Below are 15,003 nucleotides of genomic sequence, written 5' to 3' on the forward strand. Positions count from 1 at the left end.
TGTAAACCAGGTTATTCAGTGAAATCTGAATCTGAATAATAATAATAATAATAATAATGCAGATATGACCGCTCTCACTTAAATGTTCACATAACAGAAGCCCTAGATCAGCAAAGTGTTGCTAGAACAAAAGATTAAAGACATTTGTTATTGTACAGCATAATTTAATATTCAAAAATATAAACAATTTATAAAAAATACTACCATTTGATAGTCTCATCAGCATGTAAATTTAGCCTGCCCTGAATTTCCACAGAATTATCAGAGAATTATCAGAAAGAAAAAACCAAAAATGAAAATGTAATGGTGATGTATAAATCATCAACAGTTTATTCCAAAAGCTACACAGCATTCTTCTTATTTTCCAATAGCAAATATTGCCAAGACAATTGTGCTTATGTGGTGTTATGATTCAGGCCTTCCAAAAATGTGTGGTTATCAGAAAAAAAAAGAAATAAATCTATTTTTCCCCCGTGAAAGAGCACTTCAAATATTGTATCAGTTGATTTTCATCCCTGCTGAGGAGGATTTATTTATTTAATTTACTCATCAAGCCGATCCAAAGCCACAGTGTAATGATCATGAAGATGAACTAACCGTGTGTGGAGAGGGAACTACAGTATCCTAAGCTCATAATGCTTCATTTGTTCACTGCGCACCGGTGTCGCACGCCGAAAACTGCAGATCTGCAGGCTTACATCGTGAGCTTGTAGATCGGCTTATTTCCGGCGAGCAGAAATGGTTATAAATCAGTCTTAAGATGCAGTCCAGGTGTGCAGGCCATCTGGCTTCCCTTTTGTACTCCTCCCGACAGTGTTCTCCAGATCACATGAAACCCCATCGCAGGGCCTTTCCGTCATCCGCTGTACTATCAGGGTCAAAGCTCTGGAGAGTCTGTGCAGCATCTTACTTTAACTCCCCTGGAAACGCCTGGAGGTCAAGGAGGAGTGTTCGTAACAAGAACTGTTCCCGGAACACACATAGTCCCCCCGTCGTCGACCCGTCCATGTTGTCACAGTTCCGAAGTGTAGGAATACTGATGTCCGACTCCTCAGAGAGGGACGGAGGGTTGTGTATATGCGCATGTGCGTGCATGTGTGTGTGTAAGTGTGTAAGTGAGTGATTGTGAGTGTGTGTTTCTGTGGACGTGTGTGTGTGTGTGTGTGTGTGTGTGTGTGTGTGTGTACAGTATGTGCTGTTGCATGTATGAGATGGAGAAAGCGAGGCCTGCGCCGCAAGTACCCACGTCTCTAATGTAAACACGCACAGAACGTGTGAGCGGGCAGGCATCGCTCGTGCTCGACGTCTCTCGCTGCCCTCGAAATCCCTTCCGCTCTCCCTCTCATTTACACGTGTGCATGTCGTTCATGCTCTCGCAGCGCCGGCAGCGCACGTAGCAGCACCACACGAACTTGCACTCGCAGCGCTCCACGTGGCGCACCACGTGCGTGTTGTAGCCGCGGCCGCAGCACAGCAGGTTGCAGCCGTCGGGGCCCTGCGAGGCGCGGTTGCAGCGGCGGCCCCGCGTGCCCGTGATGCCCCAGCGCCGGTCCTCCAGGCAGTAGTTGGGCGACTTGCTGAGGAAGACGAGCTCGGCCTTCTCCACGGGCACGCGCCGCTGCTCCTTCTCCTTCCGCTTGGCCTTCCTCTTGGAGCGGTCCAGCACCTGCACCGGTGGTGTGTAAAGTATCTACTGTAAGTGCATTTACTCAAGTACCAATATTGAGGTATTTTCTTTACTTTACTGGAATATTTCCAATTTTCTATACTTTTACTTCTACTCCGCTACATCTCGGGAGGCAAATAATGTACTTTTACTCCACTACAATTATTTGAAAACTTTAATTACTAGTTACTTTGTAGATTTTGATTATTATTACAAAATATACACAACCCACTTCAGCCCTATATACATTTCGGCCATTTGAATATAGCCGATCCACAAGCTCACACTTTGTGAGCTGTGAGCTTGTAGATCGGCTATTTTCAAATATCTTTAGACATTTGAAAACTTGTGAAATGGGACATTCTGCATAATGGGTACTTTCTACTATTGGTACTTTAAGTTTGATACCATTACTTTTGAACTTTTACTCAAGTCAGTTTGGGTAACTCAGTGAGATCGGGGTAAGAGCGCTCGTTTTGTAGTTCACCACAAACAGTCTCAGCGCACCTGTGTAATTCTGCGTATTCACCATGAGATGGCGACAACAGCCATTCACTTGTGTAGTCGCTGACGTCACTCGTTTGCGACCACTCTTACTTTGTTTATCTACTTGCCTGGCTCAGCTGTGTTTAGCCATTAGCTTACTATGCCTAACTCTAACCCTAACCCTAACCTTAACCTCAGTAAAACTATGCCTAACCCTAACCCTAACCCTAACCTCCAACCTCCGTGGGGTGAGGCGCTATCATTCCTGCCGACGCTACGTTGTTGTGGATCAAAGCGACCGCTTGTTCCGCCCCACGCTACACGACGAGCGCTCGTGTTCTCAATTTCACTGAAACTCAAAAAAACTGTGACATATATATATATTGATACTTTACTTAAGTAAAAGATTTGAATACTTTTTCCACCACTGACCTGCACGCTGCCCTCGTAGCGCTCCTTCAGGTAGTTGCCCACGCGCTGGAACGGTGCCATGGTGCGCCAGCAGGTCTTCACCGCGCAGGAGCCCGACACGCCGTGGCACCGGCAGTCAGTGGACATCGTTTTCTCCACGGCCTTAGGCAGGGACATGCAGAGAATGTTAGAGAGGCAGGGGCTGAAATTTCTAAAAGGGCCTTTTGGTGAAAATTTTGAAAAATAGCAGACGTCCAAGCTCAGCGGGACGCGCTGTGAGCTTGGAGGTCGGCTATTTTCAAAGCTTGACTTTTACACAGAGAGGGCAATTCTTTCAACATAAGATGCTGCATTCAAGTTCAGGAGAGTTTGGACAAGGCAATTCTCTTGAATGCTGCCTTCTTACTGGTATAAAATAGCAGATCTACAATCTCACGATGCGTTGCATCGTGAGCATTGTGAGCTTGTAGATTGGCTATTTTCAAATGGCCGAAATATTTATAGGGCTGAAGTGGTTAATGTATGTTTTGTAATAATAATCAAAATCTACCAAGTAACTAGTAAATAAGGTTTTCAAATAATAATAATAATAATGTAGTAAAAGTATTATTATTTTTTGACTCTGGGATGTAGTGGAGTAAAAGTACAGAAAATGGGAAATACTCTTTATTAATATATCGGATAATAAACTTAGTTTACTCTTGGCTGTAGCTGTACTGTGTTTCTTGCTTACTGCAGGCTGTGATGAGACCTGAATTTCTTCTGGGGATTACATAAAGGTAGTGCTATCTACAGTATGTAACTCATCCTACTGTAGCTATTAGTTATTAGCTATTGTCTTTATGTGTAGCTAGCCTTGGAGCGCAGCACCCGGCGAGCAGCAGTTGTGGGGTTCAAGCATCTTGCTCAAAGCCCGGGATCCAACCGGGAACCTTCCACTTCCCAGGAGACCGCTCCACCTCCCCAGCCATTTCTCTAAGCGGAAACGGTTTGCTATCTTTATTTTAATCTCCAGTGCCGACAGAGCCATGACCTCATGTTGTTACGGTAATAGTTTACATTTCAGTCTTAGCGCAGCAGCAGGTTAGAGGCAGGAGTCAGGCGTTACCCCCGGGGCCCTCCTCACGTAATCCCTCTCACTGATACAATACTCCCAGGACACTGTCTGCTGGAACAAGTGTTCCTGTATTCCTCACACAGTTTAGCCAGGGGGAGGGAGGAAGACAGCAAGCCCCCATGGCCAGAGATTGGTCTCTGGGTGACCCCATTTTGCTCCCCCCCTCACTCTTCTCGGCTTCGGCCCTCTTAACCTTCCACCTCGGCTCGAGGACAGTGGGAAAGACTGTAAACATACACTGCTTTCTTTGTACGCAGAAGAGGTGCGTGTGTGTGTCAAGGTGTTTGTGTTTCTACACTCAAGAATAAGTGTGTGTGTGTGTGTGTGTGTGTGTGTGTGTGTGTGTGTGTGTGCGTGTGTGCGTGCGTGCGTGCGTGTTTGTGTGTGTGTCAAGGTGTTTCTGTTTGCGTGCGTGAGTGTGTGCAGTTGAACATAAGTGTACCTCTGTTACGTATGAGTACGTGTGTGTGCCTGTCTAAAGATCAGTGTCGTTAATAGTCTGTCACTGCTATGGGTGTGTTTACAAGGGACATTCTTTTGAGTGAATATTGGCAAAGAAACATAAATAACACTGCCTGCCTCTCCCAATGGACGAGTACCGGCTCCGCCCCCTCCAAAAGCTGCCTCCGCCACTATCACAGCGCGCCGCTATTGGCTTCATTCACTTCAATGGGAAATACGGCGGATTGTACACACATTTTACACATTAAATACTAATTCAGTGTTGGACCCAGAGCTTCGAAATCTCTTCCTGGCATGCGTTGGAGGAAGGTGTAGTAGCCTACACGGCTAATGGAACAAAACTATGGAACAAAACCGCAGAGGAATATTTGGGGGAAAAAAGGGAGGAAGCCCCTGTCTGTTGGACCACAGATCGCCGTTTTTTATATAAAAAAGCCGATTTAAATATGAATACACTGTGTTGGCTAAAAGGCCATTGACCATGACTACAACACCTTATTTGTTATGTAAAATAGCTGCTGATAAAGTAGCCTAATGATGAATGAACAACGCGAAGTGTATTTTTTCTGACATGCAACAGGATGCGTGCAGGTGCGTCACAAGAGGGGGGAGAGGGACTGAGTTACTAAGGCCCAAGGTGGAAGGGCCTTAATTATTTTATACGTTAGCTATTGAAAAATAGCAGATTATATAAACTCGAGAGTGCCGCGCTGCAAGCTTGTATATCTGCTATTTTTGAAATCCCCAGATGAAGAACATTCATGTGGGCCCGCAGTGAATCCTTGTACCCAGGGCCCAGAATTTGGTGCGACGACACCCTTGACTGTATTTGCGACTCGCTGCGGCTAAAACTTTTCGGAATCGAGACGTTTTAACGCCAGAGATATCATTTATAAGCAATCGACATGATAAGAAACATGTAGGCCTAGCCTACATTTGATGCAGTTTATTCTGGTTGTTGTGAAATAAGAGAAATAGACAGAGTAGGATACTGCCTACCTCATTCGTCGCTATAGGCTGTTTAAACACCATCATCACAGATCAAATAAATACATTAACACGCCGCGTCAAATTCACTGGTAGGTATATTTATTATATTTATTTGTTGTCTTTCTTACCTTATGTACACAACTGTCCAGTCCAGTCAGTGATAAGTTGCTTTATATCAGATGAAGTAGCCTATTCCTTGGTGCTTCTTCATATAAACACATAGAATGTTTGTGTTGGTATAAATGAGTAGCCTACACATATTTTCTCAGTTCATATGACTTGATGAAAGTAACTCATATTCCGCCCAGGTCAATAACACTAATCATTATAATGGCATGAATCGATCTAAACAAATAAAGTCTGTGCTGATAATGATGATGGTAGTATGCTTATGGTTTATGTTAGGCAGGCCACTTAATAGATATAGACCTATAGATAGAGAGATATCTTTATTATCCCAAGGGGGATAATCAGTAGCTATTTAACATAACAAATAAGGTGTTGATGTTATAGTCATGAGCCATTTAGCCAATACAGTGTATTCATATTTAAATCTTTCCGAGTCAGTGTAAAACGGCTCTGAATCCAGCAGAGAACTTCTGTATTCTCTGCTGCTTTGTTTTAATAGGCCTACATATTTTTCTAATTTCATGCCAGGTCTTGTTGACGGATTTGGAAGAGATTTCGAGGCTCTGGGTCCAAAACGCGACATGCAGTGTGTCTGTGTGTGACATTCTCCTCCATCGTGCTGACAGTGTTGTTGAATGACTGAGTGAGGAATGTCGGACTTCAAAGCAGTAACGTGGAGGGAAAGGTGGGGGCGGAGCTCCCGGTACTCGTCCATTACTCAATGTGGATGAGATGAGTTGGACTTATTGCAACTTTGATTCCGTCACTCATCCTCCCATTCTGTTATGTCCTCATTGCTCTTGTAACTGTTGGCGCGTTTCTTTTTTGCTTTTCACTTTTATTCTTTCGGGTGAGAGGACGCAAGCACATTTCCAGTGGCGTGCATGTAGAAGTAACTCTTTTAGACACTGCACGGACCTCTGGACCCGTGTTATATTCTAAACCCGACAGAGAAACGATCTCGTGACTTTGGGTGCGTTTCCGTTCTCCAGCCGTGAAGCACCGCTTGCTTTCATTGATTGTTAACTTAACATGAGTGTGATGATGGCAAGCTCCGTAGTTGGAGTCAGGGGTCATCATATGTCCGTACACGGATAAATGTGTCCGCGGAAAAGACTTGGCCTTGTCCGTGGCAAATTTTAAGATTTTACACACCATTATAATGATCTTATTTTGATCATAAGACCCAAATACTGAATGTCAAGTCTCCAGGTTTTCCTCAGAATATATTTGACACTGATTCACTACGACACTATGGCCTCAAAAGAGACATTCAAAGTGGTTCTTGAAGGCACACTACACAGTGGCTGTTCTTGCTTCGTTTAATAGTTTTTTTTTTGCATCTGTAACGTGGTACTATGATTTGATTGCCTGTTGTATTATTGTGTTATTTGTCATTGCTTGTATTGTGGGCTCCCCTGAATAAATAAAGTATAAAGAAGAAAAGAAAGACAGGAGTCCACTAGGACTAGTGATTGTCAAATGTTTCGTACAAATGGAACCAAATGGACCCATAACGGTCCGGCAGCACTTGTTGGTGTAAGATGAATTAGCTGGTTATCGAATGAATGAAGAGGGGTTCCGGGGTGAAAGCAACAACCATATATTCTGACTCTCCATATATAAAATAACTTCCGCAGGCTCAATTCATTTTTTGGGAGGTACTACTACTACTACTACTGGAATGTTTTACAAATGAAAATTCTCTGTGACTGAAAGACATCATCTATGCAGTTATAAAACAATAGAATACTCTTTTAACCCGTCTGTACCTCTCCTGTGTTTTCTCACTGCTGTTGCTGCTATATCAAACGACAGGAATCAGGACACCTCTCTCTCTCTCTCTCTTTGTGTGTGTGCTCTGTGTGACACATGTCGTGTGCAGGGTTGTCTGTGGGTATAAATATATCTGCGAGAACACGTGCAGCCCCCCCCAGTGCCCTCTCACCTGTCTCCCGGCCTCGCTGTTGTGCTGGTTCATGGAGAGCAGGCCGTAGCCCCCTCTGGACGAGGAGGACACGTTCTTGGCGGTGTTGTCTATGAACTTGCGGCTGAACCACGTGCCGTAGTGGGTGTGGTCGGAGCAGCCCCCCCAGTGCCAGCCCTCCGCGGGGGACCCGGCGCCGCCCTGCAGGCTGGTGTCGCAGCCGCACTCCGTCATGTTGCCCTGGCTGCAGGCGCGCGTCACGGCGTGGACCAGGCCCGCCGCCATCACCGCGTAGATGAACGCCGTCTCCTTGGTCCCTGTGTAGTACATCCCACCCATCCCACGGGAAGTAACATTCGTTTACAGGACCACAATGGAAACTAGACTGCACTCTGTCGAGGTGCCAACTTGCGCCTAGAGTGCAGCCAACTTGCCACCTCGGCACTCTGCTGGCGAAAGTAACAAGACCCTAGGAGCAGGGGTCTTCAACAGGGGGTCCTGGACCCGTCCGCCAGATCTTTGTGTGATGGGATAATTTCTTTACAGGCAAAGAGGTTTGGTGCAGAAGGAAAAAAGAGCAGACCAAGTACAGAGCCAAAGATCTATTTCTCTAAGTATTGAGGGTTTAAGTGGTTAAATGTCTGAAAATACTGCTGTCAAACAAGTCTATGAAGTACCGGTAATGATGTATGAAATTAAATGAATAATGAATGAATGAAAATTAAAGGAATAATGAAATCTATTGGGGTCCCTGCTTCATCACTCTCTCAGCTAGGGGGTCCTAGGGATGAAAACCACTGAAGACCCCTGCCCTAGGGATTTTTGTGTTATCCTTATAACAAGGATACCTCAATAAAGTGTTCAAATAATACAACAACAAAAAAACACTTGAGGATATACATTACAAGGATAACGAAAATAGTACATCATGCAAAGATTTTCTATTTCTTTTTTTTTGTTTTTTTTTGTGCAAATGTCAGACAACTTTCACCTACAATGACATGCCCAAAAATAGGGAGGCCAGGTTGAAAGTGGTTAAGTAGACTGGCAGAGGCTTCATGTTTACTGCATACGAATCTTGGCTTCTGTTTGGAGACCTTTAAAAGGATCTTTATTCGTTTAAAACATTTGGCTGGCCATCGCATTCCCCAGCAGACAGGGTTATGGTTGAACAATTATACCACAAATTCATGACACCCTGCTGCACGTCTGCACTGTAATATCTGAGCGTTAGTCACTTTAAAGGAATCAGCACAGATCGGTAAAGATCTAAGATAGACCAAATTCAACTAGTGTGTGTCGAACAACGAAGGCTGACAGAAGCCCCACGTTTGAACAATTTTGTTTATCAGAACTCACACAGACACGGGTGCATCTCTCCATTCCGACATGTCTCCTTTCCGACAGACACTAACCCTATCTCTTACCCTAACCCTAACCTTAACCTCTATGGAAGTAACACACATGTGCACGCGCACGCATACACACAAGGCCACACAACCGGGCGCACACACCACACAAACAACCGGGCACGGCACACGCACACCATTCAGGGATACCGAGAGGTGAGAGTCACGGCAGACACCAGGTCCCATGGGAAAGGGACCTAGACCAGATAAGGTGAGGGGCGTTGGGTTACACATCACAGTGTTCGAGGTTCGAGTGATGATGGACAAGCCCTGGCTCCTTGCTACGAAGTCTTGTGTTATTTCAGAGATAAATCAACCACTTAAGCCATACAGGTATACAGTATTATGCATCGTTGTATGACAAATTTGAGAAAATAGCCCGTCTATAAGCTATGTCTTTAAAAATGTGGATGTTTATTTTTTCTATTATGTGAACATACATGTTTGATTTTTCTTTCTCTTGGCATGCCTAGGGACACCAGGTGGAAAGTGCTTATCATACGAATTTTGCAGTGTACCAGTCACACCAGAGACAGCTTAGAGAGCAAACGCCTACGAGTTAAAGGGGAGTTTTGCCAAATAAAACAAATGGCTGATTTTGTTGGCGAAGAATCTGAAAATACTAACATACAAGGATTACGCATCAACACATCTGGGCACAGTGGCCTCACCGATTGCATGAACATGAGCTCTCACTAACACTCCCACCAAGACTGCTGGGATTTAAGGGCACTCTGATGAGTTAACATGCTTGAAATGTTTTGTATTGTTAGAAATTGTCTGTGAAATGATTACAATGCAAGCGGAAAAGCACAGCATACAGCCCAAGATGATACGGTACTTCTGGAAACATAGTATGCATTTTAGCATGCTTGTTGTAGAGATTTTCACCCGTTCAAGTCAAAGCAAAGCATTAAAACCAAGCTAGACATTGCAGTCAACGTCTCTCTTGCGACAAAATATATATACAGTGTATTACGGTTAATTGCTATAGCGACCATTGCTATAGCGACCAACTTCAAATTATCTGAAATTATGACGCACTGCAGAAGTGCAATATGTGTGCACATTGTCCACAGGAACATTTGTGACAATTATATCAGATTAGAATGTACAAGGTCCTTAAACTGTGACAACTTCAAAGATTTGAACATCACCCTGGGAATGCAATTAGCGTGTGAAATTCATGACACCGACAGTCATATTTGATACCATCTGTTGTGCCACCAGCAAGAGTATAAGAAATGTTACTCTCCTAGCTCTGAATTTGGATCATCCAGAGAATAAGTCACCTGGAACTATAGCCTAATTAAATAAAATCCTCTGATTCGATTAGAATAACGTCTAGCTTTTAGAGAACTTAAAAGGAACATCTGCAGTCATGGGACACATTCTCAATCCTCTTAGAGAAAGTTAAACACGTCCCAACTAACCAAATGTGAACCGTGGTAAAGATAGCGTGAAGTGGGTTAACTTGCTCAATAATAACATGCTATTGCGTTTATAATTTCGAGTGAAATAACGGATGCTGACTGTTGGAATGTGAGGCAACTGGGAGAGGTGAGGCGAAAGCACGAGTAATCTCCACGTCAAGACAAAAATGGAAAGATTTAAGGGATAAACCATGCAGACTGAGATTCTGGGAGCCAAACTCACAGAACCGTGCATGTGCATGGGCCTGGAACAGAACTCGCTGGAATAAAGAAACCGTGTCTTGTGTTACATGTTGACTTGAGGTCTCGAAATTAGTATAATCCCGCTGGTTTTTACGGCCGACAGGGCGCGGGGGGTTTCTCTGTTCAAAGGACACTTGACCGTGGATAAAATGCTGTTGCAACGGATAAACCAGAGCAGATGTGGCCAACAGAGGTGTTCTCTATTATATATCACTGTTTCCCAAACAGTGGGTCTGGACCGACTTGAGTAAAAATCCAATTTTCTTTTCCCACATTATTATTTTTTTTATTATCAAAAGATTTTTTATATATAAAAAAAACGTTTTTATACATTTTAAAACAAACAAACAAATCAAAGATATTCCATGAATATAAAAATAATAATAAGTAACGTGTTGTGCGCTTGTAGATCTGCTATTTTCACTAGTTTGGGTCCCGGGAAAATGTCTAATCTCTCTTCCGGGTCTCGACCTGAAATGTTTGAGAACCACTGCTCTATATGCTGGGCTGCTGGTTCAAGTGGCATGGGGGGGCGGGGGGGTGTATTAGCCAACACATATTACATCCCTAAATCCAATCACCATCTCAACATGACACATTTTTAGGGCTCAAATCTATACCACAGAAGGGAATGAATGTTACCTGCGTTTGTCCTGAATTAGACCATGTCATGCAGTTATAGCCTTAGCGCATGATTTCAGTTGAAATGGCTAAACGTGTCACAGCGACACTGAAGAAAATGTGCAATAAATAGTAAGTAACTATGAGAGTACAAATGTAATACAGTGAACCCTTAGTGTTCCCTTTGGTTACATTTGTTCACTCAGAGTTATAGGTGCCGTAAGTGATTTTCTTTTGTTAAAATATCTAAAAAGCTCTATATTCTGATAGTGCTCATCGCTATAGATTGTTTGTTCAATACAGAGTCCCCCTCGGGCTCCCTGGGGGACATGCATTTTCAGGTCAGGATCCCACTTTTATCCAATCGAGGGAACTCATACTGAAAGTGACGACCCAAAGAAACGAGCAGACACAATTGGAACTGGAACACTACACACTCCTGATGAAATTGACTGACGGCCGGACTACACCAAAAAATGCGCACATACGCACGTACTGTCCGTGAAGACGCTCGCCTATGCGTAAACGCTCCAGGCTACACCAAGGAGGGAGTATATGTGAGGAAGAACAGATATTCTGTGTACAAAACGCATACGCGTGCTTAAAAAATAGAACCGATCCTATTTTTAGGGAATGCGTATCCATGGTTTGCGCTATCGCATTGGCTCTATCCAAAACGCGCGCGAAACGGCTTGGTGTAGTCCGGCCGTAACTAACTAACAGGGAGGCCCCTGTTACTGAACAAACACTTGTAGGCTAATATCAGAATATAGAGCTGTAACCTTTTCCCACACACACATAAAAACAACTTTTTATTTTAGCCAAAAAAGATCACCTTTAAATTAACACTCTGTATTTGTAGTTGTATAGTATATAGCCTACATTTACAGTGAAACCATATACAGTATGGAGTGTATAGTATTGTCCATTTGTTCTCAAAGCGGATTCCAGGGACTCTGTGGGTTCCTTTAGTACAAATGGAACCAAATGAACCCGTTAGGACGGAGACCTTGAAATTTGAAAGTTTGAGAAACACTGGTATGGTCTTACCGCTGGTTAACTCGTAGCCGAACACGGAGTGTCCCTTGGTGGTGGAGCAGTTCCAACGCTCGTGCTTGAACTGCGTCTGGCACTCGGCGATGCCCAGGCGCGCTCCATCCACGATGCTGGGCAGCAGGAAGGGCTTCCTCTTGCACAGCTCCTTCTGCTTGTGGGTCAGCGGCAGACTGGAGCAGCCCAGCTTCTCCGGCACCCCCACGGACGTTGTTATCCCCAACCACCTGATGAGGATGATGAGACACATAAAAACAATGGTGTAAAGTAACCAAGTACAATTTTGAGATATTTGTACTTTATTGGAGTGTTTCCAATTTCCAATACTTTTTACATCTACGATCCACTTGACTTGAGGCAAATATTGTACTTTTACTCCACTACAATCAGTTTCAAAAGATTTTCATTTTTTACATTTGAAAATTATGCTTTTGTTACTTAAGTAGATAGATAGATAGATAGATAGATAGATAGATAGATAGATAACAATTCTGTACACCTACAAGAACATAAGTAGACCTACATTTTGATGCCAATACTTTTGTAGCCTACTTTTACTCAAGTAGGCCTACATCTTGAATTCTATGTAACAGTCTAGAGATAAGAGTGTCTCTACATTGCAGCATTGATACGTTTGCTTTTACTTAAGTAAAATATGTGAGTCTACTTTTCCCACCGCTGAAAAACAGAAAATAATAACGAAATGCACCCCTCCTGCTGCGCGTAATTGGGTTATGATGAGTATTAACGCAGAGCGCGCAGCGGGTGCTGCATGCATGGACTGCTTTTCCCCAATAATAATATCACCCGCAACTACGAGATAAATTCCCACATGGTTCATATAATCATATATAGGCCTACTTACATCCAGCTGGCTTGGCAGCAGAGCGGGTAGAGGGAGAAGGGTAGGAGAAACAGGACGCAGATGCTGTGATTTACTCCACGGCGCTTCCTCTCCATTGCCTCTTCATCCACAGAAGCCGACCGGCTGACGTATGTCCATGGACAGCGTGGTCCCTGCGCGGCTCTCTCTCATGCTAAACCAGTCAATTATAATCCTCGGCGCGCTTTACCAGACTGGTGCGCCAATTCACCAAACAATGGTGACTTTTACGCATTGAGAGAGGGGATGGCGATCAACCCCTGGCCCCTGGCCGCTGTAGGATACTCATCGCCCGGAAGGAGTGATCACACATGATCGGACGGTTTCCAAGCGGTAATTCCTGTCCGAGGCTCCCAGACTATAGTTTTTATCTGATCGACTGACTGACTGACTGACTGACTGACTGACTGCAGCACCAAGTCGAGACGTCTCTGCCCGCGCGCTTCGCTCCCACCAGGCTCCCATTGGACCATCTTTGTATTCATGTGCAGCAGTACGTCAGTCCCGTCCCCGCAGGCGATAATTGGACAAGAAGCCGATATGGTCAAAACGCAAACAGTGCAAAAAAATAAATCTGTTTCCCAAAGAGTTTGCAAACAGTGGGCCGGGACCCAGTTGTGGGTCGCAGACACATTTTGTATGGGTCCCTTGTTTTTTTGTTTCCTGCATTTAGTTTTTTAATTATATATTATATTCAAAATATATAAAAATAAAATAAAAATAAAATAATAATAAATCCAAAAAAGCTTTTTTCTTTCACGATTTAAAAAACAAAATTCAATTATTTCTTTCAGTAATTTCATGAAGAAATAAAAGAAAAATCGAAGATATTTCATAAATTAGAAAACACACACACACACACACACACACACACACACACACACACACACACACACACACACACACACACACATTTCCCCCAAAACTGCGCAAGATATTCCATTAGGCAAAACATATGGCCATCTGAGACGTGTTTGGTTGTGAAAGAAGATGGAATCTTTCCAGTATGCTATATTTTAATTAGTGGTTTAGGCCCACCTTGTCATGGGTAATTCGATGCAGCATGCAGCACTGCAGCAGCAGTGCAGCACAACTCTTAGCAATGCATAGTCATAGTGTAGTTTTTTTTCTTGATTAGGCTTAATTGAAATGATATGCAATTAGCCTACTTTAATTTCCCTAGTTTCAATTAGCCTACTTTAATTTCCCTGGTTTCATTTCTCTTCGTCGAGAAGATAAATGCAATCCTAAACTGTTAATCAAGGACAGGCAAATGGCAAATGCCACACCTCAGCACAGAGACACAGTCGGAGTCCCGCTTTCAACTGCCTGCATGCAATAATGAAATATAGGAGGAAAAAAAGACAAATGTTCCAGAAGTGGAATAGCCCTTAAGATTTGTCATGGTCTGTCAGCATGCTGAAGTGATTAGATTTATGTCCATCACATGTTTATTCAATCTAAAGCCAGTAGCCTACTTCTCAATGATAAAGGCAGCCAAGTAGAACATTAGATTAGTTTTGGTAACCCCAGTGTAATTGTCTATTACTCTATTTGGTCCAAAATGTTAAAACATTTAATATTTGGAAAACGGTCCCATGTAAACTATAGGCTAGGACATGACTTATTGAACATTTAATTAAAGGAGTAGTTCACCCCCAAAATTACCCTTTCTCTATGGATTAGCCTACCTACTCACATGGAGACTTGAGTTTAAAAAAAAAAGTTTGTATTTGTCGCATTATATAGTCCTTATAGTAAATGTACCCCTGTTGATTCCGGATGGGGCCATCCAAATACAAAAAAATATATAAAATTGAACACAAGTCTCCATGGAGTGAGTAATCAATATTAAAAAAAAATAAATTTACATTTTGGGGGTGAACTTTAAGGCTTAAATTAATATTTCTACAATTGTTACAAATTGCTACAAAAACTAGGCCTTGCCTATCTTGTCATTTTGGGCACAAACAAGATGTTGAAGAGTAAATTTAAGACTGATAATGATGTATTGTACCATGCATGTTCACCTCAAGTATACTTTACATTACCATTTTTCAAATATGTACAGGTATATTTGGTTGGAAAACATAATTTTAGTAACTTTTACACTGAGGTGCCTTAGTGCCCATGCACTCAGTTTAAGATATTTGTATTCCTTTTGATAAAATAT

The 15,003-nt window shown here is 43.0% G+C and overlaps 1 protein-coding gene across 1 annotated transcript; it reads right to left on the reverse strand.

The window, feature by feature from the left end:
• Nucleotides 1–1,342: 1,342 nt before the first annotated feature.
• wnt16 (wingless-type MMTV integration site family, member 16) lies at nucleotides 1,343–12,907 on the reverse strand (the record flags this gene model as incomplete). Its single annotated transcript, XM_080754298.1, has 5 exons — nucleotides 1,343–1,666; nucleotides 2,585–2,725; nucleotides 7,210–7,505; nucleotides 11,945–12,174; nucleotides 12,813–12,907. The coding sequence occupies 5 exons, from the start codon at nucleotides 12,905–12,907 to the stop codon at nucleotides 1,343–1,345; spliced, it is 1,086 nt and encodes a 361-aa protein (XP_080610424.1).
• Between the last annotated feature and the right edge of the window lie 2,096 nt (nucleotides 12,908–15,003).

Source organism: Nannobrachium achirus, assembly GCF_963921795.1.
Source record: "Nannobrachium achirus genome assembly, chromosome: 23".
NCBI lineage: Eukaryota > Metazoa > Chordata > Actinopteri > Myctophiformes > Myctophidae > Nannobrachium > Nannobrachium achirus.